This window comes from Mastigoproctus giganteus, chromosome 7 (assembly GCF_048544385.1).
Source record: "Mastigoproctus giganteus isolate SK-2022 chromosome 7, ASM4854438v1, whole genome shotgun sequence".
NCBI lineage: Eukaryota > Metazoa > Arthropoda > Arachnida > Uropygi > Thelyphonidae > Mastigoproctus > Mastigoproctus giganteus.
The window spans coordinates 4,779,288-4,800,352 of NC_143581.1; the positions used below are offsets into that span (position 1 = coordinate 4,779,288).

General features: G+C 36.4%; 1 protein-coding gene across 1 annotated transcript in view; it reads right to left on the minus strand.

Annotated features, from left to right (window-relative positions):
- Positions 1–2,547: 2,547 nt before the first annotated feature.
- The window catches only part of Tcs3 (Probable tRNA N6-adenosine threonylcarbamoyltransferase Tcs3), a 47,330-nt gene continuing 28,812 nt past the window's right edge, over positions 2,548–21,065 (minus strand). Inside the window, exons 9-13 of the mRNA XM_090378619.1 lie at positions 14,534–14,633; positions 9,914–9,970; positions 4,720–4,795; positions 4,522–4,620; positions 2,548–2,587 (exon numbers count right to left, since the gene is read on the minus strand). Coding sequence (XP_090234745.1) covers positions 2,548–2,587; positions 4,522–4,620; positions 4,720–4,795; positions 9,914–9,970; positions 14,534–14,633 — 372 coding nt within the window. The remainder of the gene's footprint in view (positions 2,588–4,521; positions 4,621–4,719; positions 4,796–9,913; positions 9,971–14,533; positions 14,634–21,065) is intronic.

Genomic DNA, 21,065 nt, shown 5'->3' on the forward strand with positions numbered 1-21,065 from the left:
GCGCCACATCATTTAATAAACTTGTTATTCAGATTTTTAATTTGTTATAATAATTAATAGGTAAGTTAGGAGTTGATTATCACTTTTTTTTTGTCAATGGTTATGTGCATGGAATTTCTGGTCTGATAACAAGCAAAATTCAAAGTAGTAGAGCCAGATAGTCTTGATACTATATAAATTAAATTTCATACTATGCCAAAGTTCAACAAGGATATGTTTTATTTTGTAAAACACCTTCCTCCTACGAAGTCAACTGCTGTCTTTGACTCGACAAAAAATTAGCAGAACAGTTTGCGATTTTTAAGAAAAGTGACTTCCTGTAAATTGGAATATTCAAGTCCAGTTGAACCTGCTGTGTGAGCTTTGATATGTCGTAACAAGGAAAGAATATTTTCAGATTCAGAATTTTTAAATTTTCTCTAGTTTTCTATAATGGACCTTGGTGATGCAAGGAGAGAAGAATGAATAAGCATAAATTATTCTAGCTACTGAGTGCATCAGGTAGATTATGTGAAATCTGACAAGCTTGTGTTATATGAACTTTAGTGGTTAGTGGCTTTTATATGCTTTAACCAGTCGGATAACTTGCAGTAGCCTGTTTATTTACGAAAGTAGTGATTTCATTGTTAAGTGTTTTGTAAATAAAATCTTGTAATTCCAATGTGTGTTTTCTTTTCCAATTATCACTGATTACAGTAAATTTTAATACAAAAATACATTAAAAAATTCAGCAATACTCACATGCAGTAGCTATAAGCTTCTTTTCTGTCAACATTTTTTACCACTTGCACATAGTTAATAAAAATCCTTCCCATATTCTGATAACTTTGGCCAGCTAGCTGTAATTCACAGTATTTTTTTCTTGAATACTGAAGATTACCTGCTTGAAAATTCAACTTATACTGTACTGAATACTATTTGAACAGTCGCTGATTGGGTGAAACGAGTGCCCAATAACAAACCAGTTTAGAATTAGGGCATATTTTACAAAGGGAAATCTGCTGTCTGTTTATTCTGCAGTCTCATGTATCAAAAACTAAATTAGCTGGAAATGATATAAGAGATGTGATTAACACTTTTGCTGCTGGCTTTTCCAATGACCTTTTGAACCCAGGATTGAAAACCATGCAATTTGAATCAATCTGGATTGGAAAGGGTACAGACATTTTTGGGCTTTCTTCTCACTCTGACTGAATTAATCAGTCCCTAGTGAAAGGATTCTTGACTAAAATAGTTTTTTTTCCTGTCAAATGGAAGAAAGTTCTAAAAGTAGGTTGATTTGCCCTCAAAGTGGATTACTGTATATTTGCATAAGGAAGGAAGCAGGGAAAGTTAAGTTTGGAGATTGAACTATGATTGAATATTATCTGGCATATGATTGAAGTTACTGGCTATTCTACTGAATTAGAAGCTCCCTTCAAATTCCACAACTTTTAATTTACTCAGTTGTTGCAAATGATCTTTCAAGGAGACCTTGAGCTGGGAAAGAAAAAAAAAAAAATCAGTGGGAGCTAAATCTGTTGAGTATGAAAGATGGGAGCCACAGTGTTTCATAATAATTTAAATGGAAAGCATCCAGCATGTAGGGGCATTGTCATGATGTAAACACATTTCCCAAAAGTCCACTTTTCTGGGCATTTTATTCCACCTATGTCCTACCAAACAATTTTTTTTTTTTTTTAATGTCCTAGCAAAAAAAAAAAAAATATATATATAAAAAGCATTATCTTCACATTTGATCAAGATTGTCTTGCTTTCTTGAGCATTTGTTTCCAGGTCGAAGTCGCACACAATCTGTCACTAGTAATTGACAGTAGAAACAGTGTAGGCAACAGCAGCACACTAAATATCCTAACATGTGAGGCACAAACTTGGCTGAAATGTCCCATAAGAAATATTTTTCACTTGACAACTTTGTGGATAGTTAAAAAAAATCAACTACTCCTGATCAGATCAAGAACACTAGCAACTGAATTCTGAAGCTGAAGGATAGCTACTGGGTCATTTTAAATGGACAAGTGGCTGGCTTTCAACTGCAAACCACTGAAGTCTTTTTTTTTTCACTAATTTTTAAACCACCTTTAATGCACACTAATTGAGATTGACTGCAGATAAATTGGTGATTTGTGTGTTACTTTGCAGGCGATTTATTGAACATGGGACAAGTTGAAACTGACTGAGACATGGCAATTTCAAGACAAATTCAGTTCCCAAACTTATCTGATCATATTTCATAAACAGTACATCTCTAGGTTTAATAATGAAGTGAAGTATTCTTGGGTTATCCATCACACCCGTTCAAATTTACTATTAAAACTAATCCAATAACTGTCAAGAACAATCTACAAAGGCTGTTTCTTCTAATTCTATGATTTAAGTAAAAGATAAACATTTTTACAGGTGCAAAATTTTCTTTGCTGCTATAAAAATGTTTAATTTTTTTAAACAAAAGATACACAACTTTAATTAAAAAAAAAAGCTTTTATTTGTAAAGCAGCAACATTATATATAATATTATTATACAATAAACAATTTAGCTTTAAATTATCAGTCTCTCCAAGTGACTTCAACTTCATCTGTACGATACCTATAGAGAAAGTAAGAGCAGTAATGTTAAATCTATGTATTACATAGTATTACAATGTAATCTATGTATTACAACCTATATAACTGGAAAAAATATATTTATTTATGAAACATTATTGTTCAAAAACCAACACTTATGTGAAACTCAAAAATGGTGAGAAAATAAGCAATTTTAACCTCCATAGAGTGTAATCCATCTTTAATTTCTTAAAAAGATTAGCTTACTGTGAAGATTACAGAATAGATAAGTATTGTAACTAAACCTTCTCATGTGGAAAAGTGTACTAAACTTTTCTACACGAGAAGTTGGCAATGAGAAATTGTGGTACTATAAGCACAACTTCTACCCATACTTTTCTGCTGTATCCAACATATTGTAAAGTGAGAGCACAAAATTTAAAAAAAAAAAAAAAAAAAAGCAAAGTGCACCTTACATATTTTCCATGTATGCTATAAATGTGTTACAAACAGCTTGCCAAGTGATGTCAACTTCACTTAGAAATTAACACAACCTGATCCCAAGATGTAGCCTATTCAACAGCTGCCCACAAAATTTAGGCGCCTCCGTAGCCAGGTGGGAAGGAGCAGCAGTGCATAGCACACGCTTCTTGATTAGACCGGGGTTCAAGCCCGTCACCACCAAATACAGAGGATGCGGAAAGGTCAGGGAATGACCACCGCATATCCCGGAACAATATGGCCTTAGTTGCTAATGCTCCAAATAACAACAACAATCAATCAATCAACCCACAAAATTTAAACTTATTCCTTAGTAACCAACTTGGTCTAAGTAGCCAGACAGCTCAATATTGTTTTTACAGTTTATCTTTTAGAGAGAGCTCAAAACGGTGCCAGAAGACTGGTGGGAACAGACCTAGGGTCTGTTCCCACCAGTCTTCAACAACCTTGAAAGAAGCCTAATGTCAACTGTTGCCAGGAAGGCACACAAGATGACAACACCAATGCATCTGCATTTGGACCACATGGATGCATTAGGTATATCTGCATTTGTTAGACTCTACCCCAGTGGTTCCCAACCTGTGTGCCAAGAACAAAATGCCATCAAGTTCAGTGGCAATTACTACTTGGGTGTGCCATGAATAGGCACGTCCTTTAACTTCAGGTGTGACTCAAGTGACAAAAGATAGGGAACCACTACTCTACCCTATGAATAAAGTTCAGCAAGAGTGGCCTATGCAAAATTACCAATGGTATGAGTGGGCTTCTCTCATGTTATATGAGTGCTCCTGAATTGATGTAGGTGGCATGGTATTTCTAGATTATCTTTGTGTACCATCACATGTATTTGTTTACCATGAAAATCTATTTGCTCAATGGAGAGATCAAGATGTACACTCCTCTGGAGGGAGGCTGAGCCTTATCCCAATAGCATCACTGAATGAAATATCTATCAGTAATTTTAAATACCGGCACTGATTTGGGTAGATCTCTTCTGTATGTAGTTTGTGTGGGCACAATCAGATGATAAGCTTGATTCTCCTTTTATGAGATCTTGTGGAAATGCAGTACATCATTTCCATTGATTCTCCTTTTGTGAAATCTTATGGAAATACAGTTTTGTCTTCCAGAACTTTAATGATCAGGAGTTTAGAACTCTTGTGGACAGACATCAACAACATACAACATTGCTGCAAGTCCTGTACTGCAGCTGGGAAGGGGGGAAGAACCATATCTCCCACGGATCAGAAACTGACATTCCATCCATCACTTCTCTTGCAGGCATAGTACATCTTTCTCTATGATTGTACATATGGTAATCATCATTTTACTGTTAATTATTATTATAAAATTAGTCTGCAGTACTCACTAAGGATCATCTCCTGACAAAGCTGCTGTTGAATATTTACATAATTGCTGAAAATGTCCTTTGCGACAATGTATGAAAAACCAGTGTATTTCTTGTGGAAAGCTTACCTTTGTGTACAAGTTGTTTCTTCGAATGGTGTGATCTGACCCGAGAGAAACATTTCCAAACCAGCTTGGGCTATCATGGCACCGTTATCAATACAAAACCTGTTAAATAATGAATTTTAGTTTAAAATATATAATAAATAGAAATTCCAAAAATGTTTTGTAAATGGAAATATATATAGAAAAATTCATTTTCTTTACCTTTCATCTGTGGCAAATAATTTTGCTCCTCTCTCTTCTGCCATTTTCCCCATCATTTCTTGTAACCTCTCATTACCTGAAATTCAAATTGCTCTTCATACCTCAAATATACCCCAAAAAAAAAAGAATTTTATTAATTTTAGAAAAAGTTCTAATTACACTATTATATGTACGACCTCTCTAAATATGTCCATTGAATTATATATAAAAATAAATTTAATTCTTGCATAAACATCGCAAAAGTGATTTAACCTTGTTACAGTAAAAAACCAAAAGTTAATCCTCCCAATTTATGAATATCATGTGCTCCTGAAAAGTACTGTCTAATTGGGAGCAATTTTCCCATAGGTATAATGAGAGGATATGTTCCAAAAAATAAAATATACTTCTAAAAATGCAAGCATGACACTGGGACAAGCATAAGATTTATGAACGATATATGACCTAACAAAATTTGATCTCCTACCCCCTTTTTTTTTATTAACAAAATTTTAAAATAATATTTTAGTGCAAGGTGCAGCAGAGGTGGATTCCATTTGAGGAGCCATACTCATGAGTTAATGAAAGACTGTTCCTATGTACAAGTACACAACCTTTAAAACCCTTCTGCATACCCCTGCGGTACATGTACCACACTTTGGAAAACACTGGCTGATACCTATGATCCAATCCAAGAATCTCTTATGTAAGCATTTTATTAAGAATTATGGATTGCATGGATATCAGATGCAAGGTTAAAAAAAAATCAATTCTCTGTACCATTGATATCTCAGATCTGTCAAATATGCTTACATGACTCCAACATCAAACCTTTTGAGGTTTGTCAAAAAGCTTGATTAAATTGAAACTATATATACTCTTTACAAGCATTATTCTTGCTTTTTTTCTCATACTGCAAAGGTAGATCTTTTACTGAGCTTCTTCCCTGAATTGTGAGACAGATCCTGACCACTACTCTGTCAATACAGGTAGGACCCGTTTTACGACAGGGTTAGGTTCCATCAAAGCAGAGTCATGAAATGAAAAGTCATAAAACAAGACCAAATTATAATGTAATTGAATGAGATAGGTCCAAAATTTTCCCAAGTATGTACTAATATTTCTGTTCTTTAAAAATAAATACTTTAAACATTTAATGCACATGTTTTATTTATACTTATACATAAAACAATTAATAAAATAAAATTTTAACTTACTTTGGTCCTGTGGAGTCATCGCTTGAGTACGTATTTACTTCACTGATATTTTATGTGATAATGGCATAATGGGGCAACATTAATGGGAGGTTCTTGGTTGAGGGTTCCTTTCCCTTCTTTCTCAAGAACTATAGTACTGACGTCTAGCGTGACTTCCTACTTCTTTCTTATAGTACGGCTTCAACATCATATTGACACCTCTTTGGATGCCATGGCTATGTTCCTATCAGGATCATTATCACAAAGTTCATCAAATGCACTACGAATTTTGGCAAAAGCACTCTGAATATGTTTTGTTTTTAATGTTCTGATTGGCTTCAACTCTTCCACTCCATCTGGTGTGTCTACCTCATGTTGCTGAAGTTTCACAGTCAGTTCCTCTAATTCCTCCCTTGAAAGTGGCTTACCATGACCCTTCAGCAACTGGTCAACATCATCAATGCCAACATCCTTAGCCATGCGAGAAACATCTTTAGCCACTTCCGAAACTGGCAAATATGCAACAAATCACTGCTTCGGGCCACAATTTATGCCAGACGCCATTCATGCAGGACTGTGACACTTCCTCCCAGGTAGAATCAAGGTTTGTGATGGCATTCAGGATGTTATGACTTCCAGTAGTCTCTCACAGTTATATCAGACTGCACAGCCTCAACAATTCCTTTGAAAGTCATACACAAATAATATGCCTTAAAGGTTTCAATTACACCCTGGTCCATTGGTTGCAAAAGTGAAGTTGTACTGGGAGGCAAATATGCAACTTCAACTTCCAAATGATCATTGTGGATTTCTTGGAGGTTGGCTGGGTGTCCTGGGGCATTGTCCAGCACCAACATGACTTTGGGAGGCAAGTCATTTGCTGCCCAAAACTAAGCAACCTCTGGACAAAAGTATGAGGAGTACCATTCGCTAAAAATTGTCCGAGTCACCCAAGCCTTTTTTTAAATGTTCTCGATGCATTACCACCAAGAAGTAATGTCAATTGATCTTTTGCAATCTTGAAACCAGGAGAAGACCTCTCCTCACAGGCGATGTACATCCTACTTGGCATTTTTTTCCAATAAAGCCCAGTTTCATCCACATTAAAAACTAAATCAGGGTGGTGGTAGCCTTCATCTATTAAGCGTTTAAATTCGGAAGGATACTCTTCTGCCACTGCAACGTCAGCACTAGCAGCCTCACCAGACACTTTCACATTGTGAATTTTAGAATGGTTTTTAAACCAATGAAACCACCCTTTGCTGGCCGTAAATGTTTCAATGCTACCAGACTCCTCACATATTTCGTTAAATAACGGCTTTCTTCACCTTGTCCAGAATTACTGCCTGTGTAACAGGAACATTATTTTGGTTCATATCATCAACCCACAACACTAACAATTTTTCGATTGTCTCACTGCGTGAATAAGTTGTTCTCCCTGTGTGTGTGTGTGTGTGTGTGTGTGTGTGTGTGTGTGTGTGCACTTTATTTTATCAACATTTTTCATAATCGTTGATACAGTAGAACGTGCTAAACTCAGTGCCTTACACACATCCGACCGACCCTCACCAGACTCCATGCGACAAATCACATCCATTTTCTTCTTACTGTTAGTGTTTTATGCTCTTTTTTTGGACCCCCCCCCCCGGCACACACTACCCTGTGCTTAGAGCTCATGGTTATAAAAAAAATTATTATTATTAATATTAATGAGAAATAGCACTGTATAACCCATTAACAATTGAGGGAAAATTCACAATGAAACCAACATGGCGCACTGAATGTAAACAACTCTTAGCATTGCTATCATTCTACCCACAATGCACCACAAAAAACGAAAGAAACACCTAGTGTGTGTTTGGACTCGCAGGCATTGCTGCGCTGCTTTACTGAGTTGCGATTTTTTTGTTATTTTCAATTTTTTCAGGTAATATTTTGAAACAGTCGTTAACGTGAAAAGTCGTCAAATGGACCATCGTAAAACGGGACCTACCTGTAGTTGACATTCACAGTTGTCTGAGTTCACCTGAACTTCAGTCTGATGATATTTTAACTATTATATCTAAGATCAAAGACCGTATCATTGCAGGACCTGTGGGCTGCCAGTCATATTTATAAAAAGCTCGAATACACATTTTTTCAAATATGAAAATTCTTAGTATTTGTTCAATTTCTGCATTTCTTCCTAGTGTTTATCCTAATGCTTTCAAATGTTCACACTTAATTCCTATTTTCAAAAATCGTGGAGATAAATCTGATCCTTGTAATTATCAACCCATCTCAATTATTAATGTTTTAGCCAGGATCTTGTAAACTGTGGTCTTATACATGTACAAGATTGCAGTTTCAAACATATACAGTACATGTTAAAAGATGAAAATATTACTTATTTTATTTTTAAAAGGTGATGCTTTATGAAGTTGCAAAAAACTCTAACGATATGACATTTTGTCTTTCAATGAGATGTTTTCTTCACGGGTGTTATCCATCAAAAATAAACAATTCAAACATAATTTTAATAAACGAGCAAGCCTTTTACATCAAGAAATTTAGCAAGGTGACTTTAAACAGACACGAGGGGAAAAATATAAGGGGAACTGTGGAATGAAATTTACAACAATAAAATTAAGTAGTGTCAAATGGAGCTTGGCAGGAGAGGACACTGGATTTCAGATGCCTCATATGACAAGAGCATTTTTTTTAATGAAACCCCAAACACAAAAGGTATTAGAACCTATACAAGTAGTACCATGCATGGGTTAAAGGTTGAGAAGATGAAAAAAGATACTTGTTGCCATTACACTTGAATTTCTGTGGAAGGAAGAAAAGTTGGTTCTGTGAATTTGAAATTGAAAAGTAAAAGGATGCTGACTGGTTGTGACACATGTTTGAACTGCTTTGGAAAAAAGAGGGGATTAACCTAACTACCCTCTTTTGAATGAAGTCTAGAAGCCTTTGTGAGGTTATGGGGGAACAATACACCATGGTAGGTGGACTTCAGATTTGTACAGTGTGATATTGGATATTTGAGAAGTTGAGGCTATTTGTGCAGGGCAAGGTTTCTCAAACTAGAAGGTGGAATGCAATGTGATATTATCAGCAAAACTATGGATAAGATCTCCAGTCAATGGAAGGTCATTAAAGTTAGAGAAAGGCTAATATGTAATTTTTCTTCTTATGCATGTGAACAAGAACCAGGTAAGGTGTTTGTAACTTGATGCTGTTTATTAAAATTACTTATGAGTTCATAAAGTTCACTTTCTCGTGACTGAAGAGTGGGAGTTACTGATAGATGAAGCAATGTAGAAAGTAAATAGCAAATTCAGTTAAGGTAATCAACACAAACTTAACAAATGTGGTGTTTTGTAATGTCAACCTTAATTGACATTAAAAAACACATTATTTATGCATATCATATGAAATATATCTATGCTAATTTGTTCAGACAGTGCATGTAGGTTTTACTGCGTTAGCAGTCTCCATTATATTTCAGACAAAAATGACATTGTGATATCAGAACAGAGTTATCCTTGTAAAACCTTTTAAAAATTAAACCTTTTTCAGATTTATTTTTAATAAGCTGAAATTTAATAATTTGACTAATTCTGGGCAATCAAACTCACTCTATAGAGTTTTCCCCTAGCAGAATGAGGAGACATTAATTAAACCGCACAAATGATTTTAGAGTGAATTTTATTATGTGGTAAACGAGATCTTCATATTCAGTTTACCTTATAACTGCAATAAAAATCCAATAAAGTTCACAATGTTTAATTAGTGCCTCCTCATTTCTTATTACTTCTTTATGAATTTTTCCATTGTGCACTGCATGGCCTTTGTGTCACACAGTGCAACAAACAACCATTTTATAGTGCATTCCAGCAAAAGATATTAGCTATTTCAGTAAAAGTATTAATAGTTTTATGAATTCAAAGTAATTTATAAGAGTTAGCAGATATTAAGTGCATGGTAGGGCACAGTTTTAAAGAATAAAAATAAGTCAATTTATAAATACTTACAACCAACACCTCCAACAATTAGAACTTCTTGTGAACCACAATGGGCCATTGCTCTTTCTATGAATAAAGAAATGATTTTAATTATTTTAATTTCAATTAATTTTAATTATTAAATTTTTTATATTTAATCATTTTAAAGTTATCATTAATTTTAAATTAATATTCTTTATTAATTTCAGTTGAAAGAAAAAATAATTTTTCTGCACAGCATTTGCAATTAAAACTTAATGGTAATAAGCAACAGGATTTCAGAATACTCTCTCCAGCTGAGGTGGAAGACTATGTGAAAAATTTTACTTATAGTTTACATGTTCCACTGGTAAAGCTCCAATTCTGTTGCTTTATTCACTTTTAAATATGCATGCAAATAAACTCTTTCTAGTTTTCAATTAAATTTTTTCAATTAAATCATTTTAATCAAATGGGATGAAAATTGATTTCTTCCAATCCAATGGCCACCATCCCATTTCCCAAATTTTTACAATCAGTTTATGGAAAAACTTGGTGCCCTTCACACCTATAGCTTTAATCAATTCCGCTGGAATTTCATCAATTCCAGGTGACTTGCCACGTGTTAGTTCTCTGATGGCTTTTTCGACTTCTTCATTCAGTGGAACTGGTTCATAATCATACTCTTGAAAAAGGGAGTGGTAGATCATTAGTGCCAGCAGGTGCTTGGAAGAGCTGCTCACAGTTCTCTTTCCACCTTCCTTTGATTATTTGATTATGTACTCTTTCCACCTTCCTTTGATTATGTTCTCCTCTGTTAAAATTTCCCCTTTGGAGTTCTTAATTACATTACATTTTGGTGGGAACTTTTGTCTTATGGACTTAATTACTTCATACATCTTTTTAGTGTTGTTTCGTTTATTGTGGTATTCGATTTCTTTACACTTTCGATTGATATAATCCTGTTTGTCCTGGCTTAAACAGTGCTTGATGAATCTGCTTAGTTCCTGATACTCTTCGTTTCCTTGTACACTCTGGGCTTTTTCAGTTCTTCTCTGTTCAATAAATTTAAAAGTGACTTCTGCAATCCAAGGCTTCCTGATCTTTGACCTTTCTCTAATGTGTCTATTTTCTGAATCCTTAACAATGCTTTTTGTATTTTCCCACATTTCCTCAGGCAGCATATCATCATCTAGTTCTAATAGAGCTTGAAAACGATTGCCTGTTTAGGTCTGTAGCATGTGCAATATCACATGGTCTTTCATTTCGCTCAAAGCGTTTCACAATTTCATATTTTTTCTCTATCGACAGAGGCGGATTGGCCATAAACCTTACCGGGGAAACCCCAGTGGGCCGGAGGCCGGTGTGATTTTGGCCATAAACCATAGTATGAGGCTACTATAAATTTTCCCGGGTAAGAATTTTTGACCCAGTCCGCCTCTGTTTATCGATATTGCTTTTCTTTTTCTCTCTGAATCTGCAGTGTCTTCACCAGGACGTTTCCTTTTCACAACTTTTAAGTATATTACTGATTTTTAGGGACTAAAGCACAATTACAAAACGAGGAGGCACGCTTGATAGACATAAACAAAGCTGCGCGTGTGTGTAGCAACTGAATAAACACCACCGTAAAGGCAGAGATACACTATTAACACCTCACATTTTACTAAAGCACATTTCTAGGGGTTACTACCATAAAACAATAAAAACAATTTCCAGTTGTGTTTCTGCTAGTGGAATCTGTTATAAACTGGTAGTAAACTCGATCTAATTGCATTTGCAATTATACCGATTGCTGGAATTGTGTTGGTTTTTACGTTATTATGGTGAAATGTGTTTCCCTTTCACTGATATAAAAAACGTAAATACATTTTCAGAATCTTCTCTTCATTCCTATTGTGTTGCGTTTGGTTGGGGTAATTCTGCATTCAACTGCCATTTCTTGTAAACACAAAGGCGAATCGTGCATAAGCGAATTCGGTTCGTGTTATATAAGATATCGTTCCCCTATTTATAAATCGTGTATGATCGAATACGTGTAGTGCAAACGCGTGTTATACGAGAACTGACTGTATTTCCCAAAATGCAGTATGAACAGTGAGTTTTTATGGTGCATGAGCAACTCATGCACCATAAAAAGGTCATGATGTGCCAAGTCCAGCATGAACAGTGTAATACTTCTAGTGCATTCTGTGGTACAAAATATATACCAAAAACAGAAAAATTTAGAAATTTAAGTCTCTCTCTCTCTATCTAGAATTATATCAGCATGAATTTTAGTATTCCTCAAGCATGCATTCACTTTTTGATCTACATCATTATTTTTTAATTTAAAAAACAAAGTTACTTAGAACCAGTGTATCCTAGTTGCATCTCAACTTGCCTAGGCCACCTTAGTGTCTTGAAAATGGAATCCCGAAAGGGTCTGAAACATTGATTAGTTTTCTTGAATTAATAAAATTTGAGGAATTTGTCTTAGTGCAACTTATAAATCTCATTAAACTCGGTTAAGCATAATTTTTGTGAGTTTCTACATTAAGAAGAACTTAATTTTTGCTCGTGTCTATCTTTCACATACATATCCAAATGTAGCTCCATATATTCTTTAAAGATCTGTGTTAGTGCAAAAAGTGAGCCCATGTTAATTTTTCAATGAGTTTTCATTTCTGTTTGCTTTTGCCAATGTTGCTGGCACAAGATTTGGCCATATGGTAATTAGGAAATATATATATATATTTATGAAAATCCAAAACGTTACATCTGTTACAAAGCATGCATTCCAAGACTTGACAGAGAAATTAAATTATTAAGACTACACTGCATCTTTTCAACTCCCTAAAACAAAATAAAATTTTTGGTATCTACAGTGGTGGACAAAAAAACTACATCACCTTAAAAAAAGTAACATTTGTAGTGAAATGTATAATATATTGTATGATTACAGTCATTTTGTTTGTTGCAAAGCAAAGGTATTGCATCAGATAATGCTTCTATTGCATCAGACAGTAATTGCAAGGTATTGCATCAGCCATTTCTATAAATACGGCGTATACACGCTCATTAGTATCCAGTTTTGTGGAGGTGTAAGCATGGCTCCATGTGTTCAGTTGACACCCAAGAAAAAAAAGTGTAGCTGTTGCTCTGTCCCAAGAAGGGCTTTCTACGCATGCTATTTCTGATAAAATAGGCTATCAACAGTATCCCAGGTGCTGAAATTAAAGTGTGAAACTGGTGATGTGAAGAGAAGACGTGTATTAGGCTGTGTTTGTTATTTGGTTTTTAGGAGCATTAGCAACTAAGGCCATATTGCTCAGGGGATATGCGGTGGTCATTCCCTGACCTTTCCACATCCTCCGTATTTGGTGGTCACAGGCTCGAACCCTGGTCTAATTAAGAAGAGTGTGCTACACACTGCTGCTCCTGCCCACCTGGCTATGGAGGCGCCAGGATTAGGCTGTAAGAGTGAGTAACTACACCTCCCAAAGATCAATATTTGAAATGGCTATGCCTTCATAATCACCATGCTAGTGCTCCTGATCCAAAACTGGACTTCGAGATGGCCTCTGGTGTTGAAACAAGTGCATGAACTATTCAAAGACGGCTTTCGGAATGTGGTCTGCATGCCTATCAGCTCAAGAAGAAGCCTTTGTTGCCTCAACAAATGAGGAAGAAGCAACTTGCTTAGGCTAAAATGCATGTTTCATGGACAAAAGTGCAATGGGACACCGTAATCTTTTCTGATGAATCGAAATTCAACCTGCATGGCTTGGATGGGACGCGATATGTCAGAAGATGAAAATCGGAGACATGCCATTCTGACTGCATAACATTGACTGTAAAGTTCCACGCCAGTCAGATTGTCTGGGGATGCATAACAAGCAAAGGGATGGGGCAAATTAAGTTTATTAACAGAACGGTGAATGCAGAAACCTACACTGCTATCTTGGAGGAATGCCTGAAACCCGTTATTGGGGATCACCACACAGATGCCAAAACTGCATTTTTCAACAGAACTCAGCACCTTGCCACACAACAAAATTGGTAAGTTTTATGCTATTTAGATTTAATGATGAGTTTGTCTTCTTCTCTCACAAGGCTTAAAACATACACCAATGTTTTCCCTCATTTTTCTCCCTTAAGGTGCAGATTTGAACCTATTTAAAATTGCTGGTACATTGTCTAAAATTGAGGACGTTATCTAAAATTGCTCAGAAGAAGCCAACAAGTAAGATTCAGCTGCAGGAGAGCTTTGTAAGGGTATGGTACCATGAAGGGCAACCGTATATCCAGAAGTTCATTAACTCATGCAAGGCTGTAATTGCAACTTGAGGATTTATTTTGCTGATTTACATAATACTATTACGTTAACTTGTCATTTAAGTTTGTACACGTAAATGCAATAAAATGTATGTTTGGTTGTCATAATTGCCATTTACATGATTTCTCATATTTCCATTAATTACCCTTTGGAAAGATATTTATGGCAATTAGGTATATCAAGTGGAGTCTTTTTATTGGATTTCATTCACACAGATATATATCCCATCTAACAAATGCATTTCGGACATTTCTGCAACCTACAATGCAGTGCAAAATGCATTATTTGCAAAATTCACAGTGATGCAGTTTTTTTTTTGTTTGTCAATGTAATTGTAAAATAGTAATCATTACCTGTGGTCTCCACTAGCATTGCAAATACTGTTTCCTGTAGAGAATAACAGAGATCCTCTTTGGTATATTCTTCCCTTTCTATGAAAAATGCAGCTTTTTCCTAATTAAAATAATTTAAATGTTAAAAACTGTAAATATGGAAAAGCTGATTTCAAAATTTTTGGGTTTTTTTTTTTTTTTTTCATTTTTATTACTTATAATAGATGCATGATAATGATACTGAACACATTTAAATTTATCCTTTCTTCTTTGTTTAATATGCTCTCTCTTAAATTAGACAAATTTTTAATCCAATATTTCATTTTTCTTTCACTGTGCAAGGCACAATATAATTCTTATGAAATGGTAAAACTCTGAAATTGAATGAAGTTAGAACTAGTCGTAAAATAAATAAACAAAAATTCAATGTTTAAAAGCAACCATTTTATGGTATATACAGGGTATTTGTAGAATGTATTTCATAAATTTCAAGGTGGATCCTAAATGCAAAACTGGTAACATATATGGAGCTGTAATTTGACCCCCATGAATACATACCCAGCTACTCAATTACTGAATATGTCATCTGACAAGCTCTGTCATTTATTGCATAAGGATTCTCATGAACCCAAACATGAACATTATGATTGTCCACAATTTCATTCTTTGTAAAACAACTTCTTTGTCTGTAAACTATATTACGTGTGGCTGATACAATACAAATTTTCAACAGTCATGGACACAACTCAAATAATCATTTCAGTTTAAAGCCTGTACCTTTTGTAAATGAAATGGGTAAAATAATTGCTTGTGAACAGTTCTTCAAGCAAATAGAATATTCAGTGACAAATGGGGAAAACATTATGAGCATTGAGGGGTATTTGTGCATGGTTTTTTGGATATAGAAAAGGCATATGATAACATAGAGCAAGAGGAAAGGTATGGGAAGTGTTACGGAAGCAGGGAGTAACAAGGGCATTGATAAAGAGTATTAAAAGTCTATTACAAAAGTTCTGTGAAAACAATGGTTGGAAACAGAGACTGATTTGAAATTAATAATGGATTAAGATATAGAGGTGCAATCTCACCTCTACTATTCATACTTTTAATGGATGATATAGCAAATTCTGTGGGGGGAAAGGACTGGAACTGAAAATAAAAGTGATGACATTTTCTGATGATCTGTTCATTTATGGGGATGGAGGGAAGATACAGGAGGATAAAATATTGGGTGGAGGCAACAAAGAGATACAATTTAAAGTTTAGTGATGCTAAGAGTAGTGCAATGAGACTGACAAGGAAGAAGAGATTAACATCTTTATTGAGGGAAAGAAGACAGAAGAAGTGGACAGTTTCAGATATTTAGGGAGTACAAAAAAAGAAGGGAGAATGGATAAGTGATTTGCAGGAGAGCAGATCAAGGAAGAATGTTTTATAACTGTGTAACACACAACTAGTTGGGAGAAAACAGATACCTGAGAAGTGCAAGGTGGTACTATATAGGCCATATTATGTACCAATGATAACTTATGAATTAGAATCATGGGTAATGCAGGTGATATCTGCAGAATGCAAGCAATGGAAATGATGTTTCCGACAGGTTTGTGGAAAGGTTAGGAGAGCTAGAATAAGAAGTGTCGCCATTAGGGAAAAGTAAGAGAAAAACAATTACAAGAAAAGACTGAAAGGAACAGACTGAGACGATTTCAACACATGAAGAGAATGGACGATAGAAAACTGTCAAAGAGGATGCTAGAAATGGAACTAGAGGATAAAAGACCAAGAAGAGGATGTGAAGAGCAATGTGGAGAGAAGAGGCATTAGCTGAGAGGAGCTGGAGAGAGAGAGAGAGATAGAGAGAAAAGAATGGTGAGAAGATATGCCTAAATGGAAAAAAATGGTTCCCTTATTAACCATATAACCATTCTCTTATTCCTTAATTTCAGCTCCCATGGGAAGGAGCTGAAAATGTCAATTGATAAGTAAGTAAGCAAGCAAGCAATTTTTTTAAGCATTTCTTGAAGGATCATCAACAGTGGCAACCCCCAAGGCACAATGCGCTGGTCCCAAAGGAACTAGTAGTTGTTGGTGACTCTATTGTCAGGGAAATGGGAAACATGCTTTGTAAAAAGGATAGGTGGAACAGGACCAGGGTATGTCTGCCAGGGGCAAAGGTTGATGACATTGTAGAGCGGATATCATCTTTTAAGGGCACAAAAGGTGATATAGTTGTACACGTTGGCACTAATGATATTAAGAGTAGGAGACCGGCAGAATTATTTAACAAGTACAGGTCACTGATGAAAAAAAGCCGTGAATTAGGGTTGAATTTGAAAGTGTCTGCAATTCTGCCCAGACACGATAGGAGGGAGTATATGATGAGAGCCCTGTCGATCAATTCGGCCCTGGAAAGATTGTGCAGGGCTCAAGGGGTAGAATTTTTTACAGCCTGGTCTGTACTTGTTAACAGGAGAGACTGCTTCTACAGGGATGGGATACACTTAAATAGAAAGGGTGCAAGAATGTTTGCTGATGCTATCGAGGCAGTGTTAGGTGGGTCGGAAAACTGCTAGATTGGGGCGATACAAGGACTAATAGATTAACAGTAGCCACTGGCAGAGGAGAAAGTGATTCTTGCACTGCTTCTATTGGAATGAGCAGCAGCCTGGAAAATAAGATGCAGGATATTTCAGAGACTGCTGGGAATCATGGAGGTACAAGTAAACACATGGGTTGTGTTACGGTGGCTAAGAGGAAGAGCAGGTGCATGTATACTTGTGTGTACACCAATGCTAGGAGTTTAGTAAATAAATTGGATGAATTTGAGGTATTGCTCAAAACATCAAAGGCAGATAGTGTTGGGATTTCAGAGACTGGTGCCACACAGATATAAGGAATGCAGAACTGGAATTTGGGGAGTACAATGTCTACAGAAAGGATAGACAGGATAGGAAGGGAGCAGGGGTTATGCTATTAATTAAGAAACACATAAAATCCAAGGAAGTGAAGCCAGTCGACATCGCTGGACAGTGCAGTGTCAAGTCAGTTTGGTGTGACATAAGCACTGGGAGATCAAAATTGAGAGTAGGAGTGTGCTATAGGCCTAATGACTCTGATGAGTATAATAAGAAACTGTACAGAGAAATAGAGTGGGCCAGTAAATCAGAGAGACTTATAATGGGGGATTTTAATTTCCCAGATATTGACTGGAATTTGGGGGCTGGTCACTCACACACTAGCAAGGCTTTTGTGGATTTATTGGATGATTGTTTTCTACATCAGCATGTTCGGGAGGCAACTAGAGGGAGTAATACTCTTGATTTGATTATCAGTAGTGATTCTTCATGCATTAAGAATCTGCAGATAAATGAACCACTAGGTGGCAGTGATCACAGTGTTCTGAAGTGGGATTTACTCAAAGAGGTAACTACCATTAGGGGTAAAGGGAAGGGGTATTGCTTTCGTAAAGGCGACTACGATGGACTGAGACAGTATTTAAATTCTATACAGTGGGATCAACTGATGATGTTACCAACAGCAAATTCAAAATGGGAAGCATTCAAAGAACTTATCTTGGAAGCTACTAGGCTTTACATACCAACTAAGAAATATTGTTCAAGGTTTAGGCCTAAATGGATGTCAGATGAACTAATGAGGCATATGGCAGAGAAGAAAAATGCATTGGATACATACAAATTAACATGTGACACAGAAGCCTATGATAGATACAAGTTGATCTGTAACCAACTTACAAAGGAGGTTAGGCAGGCGAAGGCAGATTACGAGAAATCCTTGGCAAGGGATGCGAAGAAAAACAGCAAAGAGTTCTTTACTTATGTAAACTCTAGAAGGAAGGGGATGAATCAGATTGGTCAACTGTTGATGATCCTGCTCAGGTAGCTAACAAACTAAATGAATATTTTGCATCGACATTCACACATGAGGAGTTATTCAGTGAGGGGAATGCCATAGGTGTATTCAACTCTGGCAGGAAGCTAGAGAATCTTGTAATAACTGAGAGTAAAGTGGAGGAGAAATTGTTGAAGATAAACACAAGAAAGGCACCTGGGGTGGATGGGATCTATCCAGTTATATTAAAGGAGGTAACAAAGGAAGTAAGCAAACCCTTAGCCATAATTATGAGAGCTTCCTTGAACTCAGGGGAGGTACCCGTGGACTGGAGATGTGCAAATGTGACCCCAATTCACAAAGGAGGATCAAAGGCTGACACAAGTAATTATAGACCTGTGAGTTTAATTTCTGTTCCCGGAAAATTAATGGAGGCACTGGTTAAAAAAGCACTGCAGGATCATCTAGATAAGACTTCAGTTATAGCTCGGACACAGCATGGTTTTGTTAAGGGGAAGTCTTGCCTGACCAATTTGATTGGATACTATGATGCAGTCACAAAAGAACTGGATGCAGGGAATAACTTTGATATTATATACTTGGATCTTAGAAAGGCTTTTGATACTGTTGCACATGGAAGTCTGCTGCACAAATTGGAGCAGTGTGGCATTGGAGGCAAATTGCTTATGGATAAAGGGGTGGTTGAGGGGGAGAAGACAGAGAGTGGTAATCAATGGACACTGCTCATCGTGGACTAATGTTATTAGTGGAGTCCCTCGGGGTTCAGTATTGGGTCCTTTATTGTTTTCTGTATTTATAAATGATATTGATGATGGTATATCAAGCTTAATGTCCAAGTTTGCAGACGATACGAAGGTTGGCAGGGTTGTCAAGGACACTACTGACACTATGCTGCTGCAACAGGATCTGGAAAGGTTGAGCAGATGGGCTGAGAGGTGGCAAATGAAGTTTAACATTGACAAATGTAAAGTACTACATATAGGAAACAGCAACCCCAGAGCAACGTATCAACTCTGTGGTAGTACACTGACAGTGGTAGAGAATTTAAGGGACCTGGGGATGGTTGTGCAGGCAGATATGCAGTTCTCTGAGCAGTGCAGACGGGCTGCAAGAGTAGCTCATGGTGTATTGTCAATGATATATAGGAATTTTTCTAGCAGGGATAAGGAGGTGATTATTCCCTTGTATAAGGCAATGGTCAGGCCACACCTAGAGTACTGTATACAGGCCTGGAGGCCTCATTTCAAGAAGGATGTAGAGCTGCTGGAATGAGTACAGAGATGGGCAACAAGATTAGTGAATGGAACAAAGGGGTGCTCTTACGAAGAAAGGCTTACGTTTTGCATATTACAGTGTCTGGAGACTAGGCACCAGCGAGGTGATCTGATAGAGGTGTACAAAGCCTTGAATGGTTTGAGCATGCTCAATGCTGATGGGATTCTTCCTCTTGCCTCAGAATAATCACCTGAGAGGGCATAAATTCAAATTGAGGAAAGACAGATGTAGGATAGATGTGCGGAAATTTGCCTTTAGCCAGCGGGTGGTTGGTAGGTGGAACAGACTTCCATCCCTTGTCGTGGACGTTCATAGCCTAAATAAGTTTAAGGCTCAGCTGGACAGGTATTTCAAACGAACAGAGGGGTGAAGTGGAAGTGGTTATTTTTTATTTATTTATTTTACTTTATTTTTTTTTTGGCTGATGCTCAAGAAAGCTTGCTTTCTTGCATCAAATGCCTCTACTAATGCTAATGCTAACTGTCACAGGCAGAACCTGGTCCTCTGTCTTTAAGCCATTAGCAAAAACTTTGACAGCTTTTCCCATATTCCTTCACCAATATAACTTAAGATGCTCAGAAACAAGAGAAGTCTGAGCACTGATCCAAGAGGGACTGCACTTACTACTCAAGTTCATACCGAAGAATACCACATCCCCTGTCCATGAATTAGGGGTTGTTTAACAACCCCTAATTCACGGACATGGACATAATACAATCAAATGTATACCATTTGCTCCTGAAGCTTTAGAATTAGGGGTTGTTTAACAACCCCTAATTCACGGACATGGACATAATACAATCAAATGTATACCATTTGCTCCTGAAGCTTTACCTTCTCTCAGCCTCGGAAGCTTTTCAGGCAGGTGCTTCTCTGATGTCATTATCACTTATTTTACAATAATTCAACAATAATAATTCTCAATAATTCAACTTTTGCTTTTCCCCCTTGGCATTAATGTGGGTTCAATTGTAAAAAGAGTTGTAAAATACTTGTTCAACTCAGCCACCATTTCAGCTGGAATGCAAATTATACTACCAGTTTAATGGTTCTTGCAAGGGACCTACCAAATTTAATCCCTGCTTTTTTTTTTTTTTTTTGCTTTCTTAGCAAGTGATTTTTCCTATTCACCTTTCACAAGTCTTATCAGTGCTTTTATTACATATCTGCTTATAGTTATCATATGAAGCATGCAATAACCTGTAAATATTCCCCTACTTTTTTATTTTGCTCAGTTAAGTCTTTCAGCACTCTTGTCATCCATTTTGGTATCTTTCTTTTGCAGTACTTCTCAACTGGACTGAATGTATTCCACAATGCATTAGCATCAAATAGCATATAGTAATAACTCCAGTTAACAGAGTTCAAGAAATCCCCGAGTCCATTGTAGTCTTTCTTCCTGTAATTA